Source organism: Cnephaeus nilssonii (assembly GCF_951640355.1).
Source record: "Cnephaeus nilssonii genome assembly, chromosome: 4".
Classification (NCBI taxonomy): Eukaryota; Metazoa; Chordata; class Mammalia; order Chiroptera; family Vespertilionidae; genus Cnephaeus; species Cnephaeus nilssonii.
This window is the reverse complement of record NC_137075.1, coordinates 99,179,550-99,189,423: the sequence shown is the minus strand read 5'-3', so window position 1 is coordinate 99,189,423 and position 9,874 is coordinate 99,179,550. Positions and strand designations below refer to the sequence as shown.

At 49.7% G+C, this 9,874-nt stretch overlaps 1 protein-coding gene across 2 annotated transcripts in view; it reads right to left on the bottom strand.

Annotated features, from left to right (window-relative positions):
* Positions 1–1,254: 1,254 nt before the first annotated feature.
* The window catches only part of TDP1 (tyrosyl-DNA phosphodiesterase 1), a 51,613-nt gene continuing 42,993 nt past the window's right edge, over positions 1,255–9,874 (bottom strand). For both annotated transcript variants that reach the window (XR_013813398.1, XM_079768506.1), the window contains one exon: positions 1,255–2,177. Coding sequence is in view for 1 of the 2 variants with exons in the window: in XM_079768506.1 (XP_079624632.1) it covers positions 2,104–2,177 (74 nt within the window). In the remaining variant the exon portion in view is untranslated. The remainder of the gene's footprint in view (positions 2,178–9,874) is intronic.

The following is a 9,874-nucleotide window of genomic DNA, read 5'->3' as shown; positions in this document are numbered from 1 at the left end:
ACAGCCCCGGACCCCAAGAGGCTGCCGGGGCCTGGGCGGGGGGGGGGGGTCCCGCGGCCAGGAGACCGTGACCCCAGAGAGGGCCATCTCCTCTACCCGGACTTGGGTGCGCTCCAGAGATTTTGCGCCCACAGGGCTCCGCGCGCAGTGCTCTCCCTCGCCCCGTGCAGACCAGCGGCACGACCTTAGCTAACCGCCTGGGGCAGGGGGCCCTCCCCGAGACCCTGCCTCAGAGGGCGCCGGCGCTGCGGCCCGCTCCAGTCTCACCTCCCGAGGAGAGCCCCTCGCTGGGCTCTGTCGGGACTGTCCCCAGGTCTCCTCCTCGCTGCGGCCCTGCCCTGCCGAGCGGCGGTGCGCCCTGCGCTCTGCCCGGCTTGGCCGACGCTGCAACAGGTGTAGCTGCGCGGCTGCCGGCGCCAGTGCCTGCGACTCCACCCCGTCCGCCGCCGCCTCGGACGCGCGGGGCCGCCCGCGGATGCCCGGCTTTCGGCGGGCCCTCTGGGGGCTTCGGTTCTCCCACCCCGGGCGCCGCGCAGATACACAAAGTGGGTGCTGAAGAGGCGGGTCCAGCGCTTGTCGGGCTGTGTGGGCTCCCCTCCAGCCAGAAGAGGGAGCTCCATCCCTTTCAGACAGCTCGCCCCCACCTACCAGCCACACGCTGCTCCTGGAATCACCAGCCCCTGAAACGTGGGAGTGAATATGGATACGCAAAGGAATAGACGTGGGCACCTTCGAGCGAAGCAAGATTTTTTCTCCACCCCCCAAACGAGTTGTTTCAGGCTCAAAGCCCAACCACCCACCTACACTCCCCAGGAGCAGAGGAAAAAAACCCACAGCTCTGGATTCTAATATTCTGCCATCAGAAGCCCCGATGCTTCGAGTGTTCTTCTCAGGTCCAGAATGCCCCTTTTATCTAGCCTACTGGGGGGGTAGTGGCTATGGGGTCATGTGTATACACCATGGGTGAGTCCTGCAACTACTCCCCCCCCCCCATTTTATTATGAAAAATTTCAAAGTTCTAAGAAATTTACAGTGAACACCCATATACTCACCACCTTGATCCCACAATGAACATTTACTATACATGCTTTAGTGCATAGCTACCCATCCATCAACCCATCCTGTTTAAATGCATTCAAAGTTTTGTAGACATCAGTGCATCCCCCATCTCTCCCAATACTTCTCCCTGCATATCATGAGTTCAGTATTTATTTACAGATTTTTTTTCTTTTACACACAGTGAAAAGCGGAAAATCTTAAGTGAATCGTTAGAGGAATTCTGACCCCAGCCAGCTGTGAGACTGGGAGCCAGCTGTGAGACCGGGAGGACACCCTGAACCTTTCTGGGCCCCCGTTTCACCTGTGATTTGAAGGCACCCAATTGGGTCACCTTTTGGGATTTCTTCAGAGTAAAACACTTGTGTGCTTTCGTATGATTTGTGAGGCGTCTTTGCTAGGAATCTTTGGGGATGGATGGAAGAGACATCCACGCAGCTTGGGGAATGGGTGAGGAGACGGCAGGTGGCCCAGCCAGTGAAGCCCGTTGCAGGCAGTGAGTGGCTGGCCTGGTGCTGGGAGGACGGACAGCCTCCGGAAACTGCCGGGCTGGGGGCCACATGGCTCACCGGTCTGCAGGGCAGCCCACCAGCCTCAGCATCAGGCCTGGAATCTGCAGACTCGGGCCCACAACCCCAAGACACTCCGGAGGCGGAGAGAGGGCTGGGTGGGAAAGCACCTTTCCCAAGAGCACCCAACACACACAGTCAACCCTGGATTCAGAAGGGCTGACACCATCTCAAGGTTCCAGTCACTGCCAGGAGAACTTCATATCTGTATATTCTTTTCACACTGTGACGTTTAATAGCCCTCATTCCAAAGTGCAGCATAGAAAAGGGAAGTAAGAAAATAGAACCTTTTTTTTTTTAGTGAAAGTGTTAACAATGACTACTACAACTATGACCAACATCCATGTTCCACGAGTGACCTCTGCCGAGTTCCCAGGGGTGCAGAGACACTTTGAGGGACGTGAACACCCAGTACCAACAAGGACTCCAGTGTTTGGGGCTCCACGTCTTACACTCAAGGTTCACAGAGCTTCACCCCTCAGGACGGGACCCACATGTTCCCATGTGTGTCTGGGGCTTTGACATAAGGAATGTTCCAAATCCATGGCCGATCTGGGGGAGAAAAACACATCACATTTGTATAATACTTATTTGACTAGGATTACCGAGAATCCACGCACCAGCTCGGATAAAACCACTCACGTGCTGCAGTGTCTGAATTGCAAAGAACCTTTTTTGAACCAACCCCCGACCTTAGCCCATTTCAGAGAATGGTTTTTAGTGAAGGTTCGGGTTAAGACTTGGGCCAGTGAACACAGAAGCAGGAAGCCAGGTGCATTCTGGTTGCCACTTACACTGACAAGTGGCTTCACCTCTCCAAGCCTCAGTTTCCCTATCAGTACCTCCGTCGTGGGGCTGTCGTGAGGTTCAATGAGACAAATCCGTGTGGTGTGCAGGACAGTGTCCAGCAGAGAGAGCACCTAACACCTGTTCAAGTCCCGCTTCGCCCTCCTTTGCACGCCTGGAAGCATCTGGAATTTGGCCTCGGGTTCCTCACCTGTGAAATGGGAACTGGTAACTTCAGCAACCTCGGGAGATGGTTGTGGAGCGTGAATGACAGAACACCTGTGAGTGTTACAGATGCTCAATAGACGTGAACTTTTCTTCCTCCCTGGGAACTGATGTGTCAGAAATGGGAAAAATCTGAACACTCCCTGTGTGCACATATCACTACTGCCTGAGTCAAACCATTTCAAGGAACTGCAAGGATCCAGATAGGAAGTAAATACAATGTAGGGACTAAAAATAAGGCCTGACGTGACTGTCCTGGTGAGTATGAGAGAACAATCGGCATGCTGATGGTGAACTGGCCGCTGAGCAGGCCTGCAGAGACGGACCGGCCCCTGAAACTGCTCTGTCCTGCCAACAGCATTCCCCTCTTCCCCGAGACACAGATGGTAGCTCGGGCCGCCTGGCAAACAGTGGTACCTGCTGCTCTCCTTCCAGCCGCACTGTGTTGAGTAATCGCAGAGCGGGCAGTTGAACAGCAGGAAAGCCCTGGTGGGTAGCTCAGTTGGTTAGAGCATCGTCCTGATACACCAAGGTTGCGGGTTTGATCCCCGTTCAGGGCACATACAGGAATCAAACAATGAATACACGAATAAGTGGAACAATAAGTTAGTCTCTCTCCCTCCCCCTTCCTCTCTCTAAAATCAATTAAAATATTATTAAAAAACAAAAAACAAACAGCAGGAAAAAAATGCCAGAGATGGCAACAAGTTATCAGATCCCTGTTCTCTTGCCCCTGGCCTTGAGACGCTTTGAAAGCATGAAACCACACACTTTTTGCTAATTACCAAGCTTGTGAGAGAGCCCGTGTCACATGCCAGTTTCATAAAAGGCGAGGGACTGGCGGGGCTGGAGCCAGACTCCCCACCACTCACTGGCCTCACCGAACTCCGCCCTCTTCCCTCAGAGCCCCGTCTTCTGCAGCTGGACTTCTCTGTATTACCAGTCTTTCCCTGCAAATGCTGTTGGCTGCCACCAGGTCTGCTTCACCCCCAAGGCAAAGGACACCCGATTCTTGCTACCTGAGCAGGTGTTAGAGATTCCTCACCAATGCAGGATTTGTGAGCCAACACCTGCCAGTAGCCAGGAGGGTCAGGACCACCACTGCATTTCCTCCTCCCCCAAATTAGCCAACCACCAGCGGCCCTGTCCGTGAAATCCCGACGCTCCGCTTTGTAAGTGAGCAACCATCTGCACCTACAGGCTGTCACTACCTTGGGGGAAAGCCACAGAAAAGGCCACCAGGAGAGGTGAAAAGGGGGGTGATTCTGTCTTTTCACCCATCACTAATGGAAATCAGCATTAATCAGCAACCGGCCTCAACTGTCTATCTCATCAAGATAACTTGCCTCGTGATCCAGTCATGTGTGTATCTGAGATATTGCCAAGTTCCGGGTAGATAGCAAGTTCTCTGCTAGACAAAGCTGAGGCCCACCCAGTTTCCAGTCTGATGGGCAGAGGGACGAGCAGGCATCCATGGTGCTTGGATTCTGCTGGGAAGTTCCCTAACCCGGCTGATGTGAGAATCACCCCCAGAAAGCTTGTTTCAATCCCCCTCCCCCCCAGCCTGGGTTCTGGTGACATGCATTTTATCAAGTTCAGAAGGTGATCTTGCCGTAGCCGGTGTGGCTCAGTGGATAGAGTGTCGGCCTGCGGACCAAAGGGTCCTGGGTTCGATTCCGGTTAAGGGCACATATCTCGGCTGCGGGCTCCTCCCCGGCCCGGGCCCTGGTCAGGGCTCCTGCAGGAGGCAACCAATCTATGCGCTTCTCTTACATCGATGTTTCTCTCTGTCTTTCCCTCTAAAAATCAATGGGAAAATATCCTCAGGTGAGGATTAAAAAAAAGGTGATCTTGACTGGGATCCCAGGCTAAAAGAGATGGGAAGCTGTCCTTTTTCTGGATACGATGGGAGGATTTAAAACCGGAGCATGGCAAAATCAGGTGTGCATGGCGGGGGCGTAGATGGCCCAGCGGGAGGAGGCCAGAGCCAGGTAGGTGACAAGCCACACAGTGTAGGCGAGCCATGAGGAGGCCCACACTGAGGACACGGCAGGAGGCTGGGTGAGGGGATGGCTATGGGGCTCTCTGTGTGAATTCCTATCCCCTCTCACCTGTGGTCAGGGACTGGTGCACCTTCCACCTCTTTGAAACTCTCTAACTTCGCCCTCCAAGGGGAGGTGCTACAGTGTACAGGCAAAGGGGGCATGGACGCAGGAACCAGACTGCCCAGGAGGCCTTGGCTGGGTTAACTGGAGTTCGTGGGGTTAGGGTTAGGGCTCCTCATCGGTAGTAACTGTATCAGTGTAGTGAGCACTCAATGAATTAATTCATGCCAAGTGCCGAACAGCAGTTCCTGGCACATAATAAGCACTTAAAGATTACTAGCTGCTATCATAGTTACCATTATAATTACCACCATCCTAAACTCAGAGTGGGTGAGGACTGTCATTATCCTATATGCTGTGTAAGCCCTAATAGGTTCTTTAACAACCAGACAAACCCAAGTAAAGTACGAGATCCTGCTCCATTTGGCTGGGTGATAAGCTCTCCCTCCTCTAATCCTCAAAGAAATGGCTCTTGGGGTGAAGGACAAGACTCTCTCTCTGTTACCCCCAGGCTTGAACACCCTGCACATCTCCCACTGTCTTCTTTGCAGGGGAACTTGAAAACTGGGCAAAATAACCTTTGGACTGGGCTAAAACAGCCTCATACTCCAAACCATCATTTGCAAAACTAACAGGAAAGCAGACATTACGACTAGAAGATTGAAAATTAAAGACATTCTTTAGAATTAGGTCATGCTCTGTGCACCGGTGTAGCTCAGTGGCTGGAGCACCCGCCTGCACACGGAGGGGTCACAGGTTCGCGTCCCAGTCAAAGGCACGTACCTGGGTTGATCCCAGGCCCCTGGTTGGGCGCATGGGGGAGGCAGGAGGCTGTGTGTCCCTCTCACACAGATGTTTCTCTCTCCCCCCCTCCCTTCCTCGCACTGTCTCTAAAAATCAACGGAAACAACAACGAAGAATTAGCATCGTGATGTTAGCTTACTTGCACCTGTGGAAATTCCTTCTTAAGCTCATTAACACCCACAGAACCTCCTTCCTTCCACTGATGTACCTGTTCCCCTTTCATTTCTCATGAAAACTTGCCACCGCCTACTGGGAACACTTTTTGGATTTCTGCCAGAATCAGTGCTTCAGAACAGCTATTCTTCTGTATCCAAATAAACACTTGTTGCCTCTCACTTTGGCCTTACCAAGAACTTACTCACTTCAAGATCATCTGATAAATGACTCTTTTTTACTTTGGTAAGTCTAGATTTCCTTAAACTTTCTGATTACAAATTCATTTTAAAAGCTAAGCTGAAAGTTTAGTTTCAGCCTTCTGTTTGTGCAATGAAACAAAAATAGATCTTCTTAAAGGAGATGACCAAAAACATATCTAAGAAACTTTTTTGGCTGCCTCATTAAAAAAAAAAAAAAAAAGCCTCATTTCTAAAGATCTTCCAAAAACAGGTCGTTAAAAATCAAAATGAAACATATCAACAATGATTTTAAGCGCTCAAATTTCTGTTTCCCTCATAATAATACTTTATGGCCCTGACCGGTTTGGCTCAGTGGATAGAGCGTCGGCCTGCGGACTCAAGGGTCCCGGGTTCGATTCCGGTCAGGGGCATGTGCCTCGGTTGTGGGCACATGCCCAGTGGGGAGTGTGCAGGAGGCAGCTGATCGATGTTTCTAACTCTCTATCCCTCTCCCTCTCTGTAAAAAAATCAATAAAATATATTTTTAAAAAAACTTTATGAATCTGGACTCTACTATTTAGCAATAATTCTGATAGGTCTAGACCAGTGATGGGCAACCTTTTGAGCTTGGTGTGTCAAACTTCGCCAAAAAACTGAGCATAACTCGGGTAGTGTGTCACTTTGAGGAAAAAACTAACTCCAAGACTCTAGTCGCAAATGTTTCATCCTCAGGAGCAGCAAATGTTTCATCCTCGGCATGCGGCTGCGTGTCATCAGAAATGGCTACGCGTGTCAGTGCTGACACGTGTGTCATAGGTTCGCCATCACTGGTCTAGACTGAAATTTATTCCCATAAAATCTAAATGCAAGAACTTACTTAAAATTAAACTGAGGCGAGCAAAGTTTGCCACTTCAAAATATGTCTTTTGGGATATTGATTTTAAGTTGGTTATTTTTAAGAAACAAAAGATTCAGGGAAAACCTCTGACCTTCCCTCCAACTGCCTGAAAGAATTTGGACAGAGGACCTGCCCCAGGAAGGGGGATAGCATCACAGACCCTACAGTGTAATGTAGTGTGATAGACGGGGAGGGATTCAGCAAGGGCACTGATCAGTCTCCTTGTTAAAGAACGCCCAAACATTTGCTTTATCTCCATGTGAACTGCCGTTTGCCCCTCTGAAGTCCCAAACCACAACCCCCCTTCTCCTGAGCTCCACACAGAATAGAGGCCTCACCTGCCTGGTTTGCCTGCCCTTGGTCTCTACTTACATGGAGCCCCTTATGTACACATGTAATTAAATTTCATCACCTTCTCCTGTTAAACTGTCTCATGTCATTTTAATTATTCGGCCAGCCAGAAGAACTAAGAGGGACCAGGAGAAAATGTCTACTTCCCAGTACTGTGGTTATGTAAGAGGATGTCTCATTTTAGAAAATATATAGTGAAGTATTTAGAAAAAAAAAGGGACATCATGCTTGCAACTTCCTCTCACATGGCTCAGAAAAAAGTTAACATGAGGGAAAGGGGGGAGGAATGATGCAAATGTGATAAATACGGACACTGGGCAACCTGTGACGACTATGCGGGAATTATTTGTACTTTTTCTTGTAACTTTCTGTAAATCTGAAATTATGTAAAAATTTGAAAGAAAAGAATCCATATAGATGCCATGTGCATTTTTAAAAAGCAACAGACCACACAATAAATAAAATATAACTAAAACCTTCCAAGCCCTGTATGCTTACTTCTCTTTTTTTATTTAAATATATTTTTATTGATTTCAGAGGAAAGAAGAGGGGGAGAGAGAGAGAGAAACATCAATGATGAGAGAGAATCATTGATCGACTGCCTCTTGCATGCCCCCCACTGCGGGGGATCGAGCCCACAACCCAGGTATGTGCCCTTGGCCAGAATCGAACCTGGGACCCTTTAGTCCACAGGCCGACGCTCTATCCACTGAGCCAAACCAGCTAGGGCTGTATGCTTACTTCGTAAACTTCACATAACTACTTATTCTTTAAATCCACGAAGATAGGCCTTACCTAACCTTACCTCGTTGTTCTCAGTAATATATCAGATAATAAGAAGAATAAAAGGTAAAAAGGGAGTACAGAGCGGATAGGCCTTTGGTAGGGCGCTGAGGAGAGACCACACACCCCTCTATTTCACTTTATCATCAGGCTTAGGGTCACCCAGCAAGGGGGACATATAGGAACAATTTAGGTTAAACTTTAAATGTGGGTGATTTTGCTTGGTAAGGTTTCTTTTAAGAATACAACGCCTATTAGTAAAATGAGTTTGGTTAAGGGTAAGTTAACAGGAAATTGTAAACTTGGCGAGGGCAAGGACTGGTGTCGGTCTCGCTCACTGACAGACTCCGAGCGCCCGGACGGTGTGTGCACACGGAGGAGAGGAGTGAGCAGCAGGCACTGCATGAAGCAGGTATGCCCGTAGCCCAGTCTGCACTTTGGCTTCCTTTACTTGGTCAGTTTCTTGGTTTGCTGGTCTCTTGTAACGAACTGTGATTTGTTCAGAGCCATGCATGTCATTGCTAAGATTTTTCGTACAGTCTTCTGATTCAACAAGATCATATTATGTGTTAGTGGTTCGAAAATCACTTTTTCAAATGAAGTGCTTTTGAAATGTTCTTAGCCACTCACTTTTCCAAGTCTTAGTTAAAATGCCTTTTTATTTTTATTTATTTATTCTATTTTATTTTGGTTAATCCTCACCTGAGGATATTTTTTCCATTGCTTTTCTGAGAGAGTGGAAGGGAGGAAGGGGGAGAGAAAAACATTGATGAGAGAAAGAGAAAAAGAAAGAGAGAGAGGGAGAGAAATAGAAAGGAGAGAGAGAGAGCGACTAGTTGCTTCCTGCACGCACCCCGAGCGCCCTGAGCAGGGGCATGGAGTGCACCTGCAACCCAGGCAGGTGCCCTTGACCAGGAATGGAACCTGTGACCCTTCAGTGTGCAGGCAGATGCTGTAACCACTGAAAACACCGCGAGGACTAAAGTGCCTTTTTATAATGGGCACATGACTCCCTTGAACGTTGGCTGTATGTGAAGTGGTGATCTCTGCATCCCTGGCATTACTCGACGTGCCCGTAAGCAGTGTGGAAGGTAACACAGCAGTGATGAACAATAAAATGCTCCAGCCTCGTGTATGTATCTTTCCAAGGAAATGCGTAAAAGGAGAAAACTCAGCGGAACAATGGGAAGCATTCTCCTTGCTGGGAATGCTGTCCAGACAGAGGATGTCTCATTACTCTAAGACAATGCCTCGCTCCAACTTTCCATTCTTGGAATGCTTTTCCTATTGGGAATGGAAGGGACCTCGGGTTATTTTTAAGGCTCCTCTACCGCTTTCATTCTTGCTTTCCAAGTGCTTTGGAAATCTGGGTTAAAGGGAGGAGGTAGAAGTCAGCCAAGGGCTGCGGTGGGGAGTATAGGCCAAAGGCCAGACCTCAACCGAAGGCAATCACAGCCAGCCCAGCCGCCCCCTCTCTAAATGCTTATTCAGGAGCGCTCAGGTCACACACACACACAAATGAAAGGAACAGGAAGAGCAGAGAAAGGGAGAAAGACAGGCCAGGCGCGGCCCAGCCAGAGGAGGAGGGATTCCCAGCTCAGTCCAGGTCTGCTGGTAGGCAGGTTTGCAGACCGCCCTGCACCAGCCTTAGGCTGTTACCCTCCCTAATCTGTCTCATGCCCATTTCACTGTTAGAGCAGCCGGAAGAACTTCAGGGTAGAGGCAAGTTTGTTCCTCCCCCACCTGGTCCTACGCCTCCCCCTGTGTGAACTCACCTCAAAGACGGACATTCAGTGGCTGAGGCAAGCGTAACTGCAGCCTGTGCGGCTGGGTCAGAGGCGGTGCCCCCTGCGCCCACCTGCCAGCAACACCATGACCCTGGGCCAGCCTCCCGCTGACCTTTCATTGTGAGAAACACATGGTCACTGCTCTTGAGACAGTCGAGTCTAGGGCAGCAGTTTC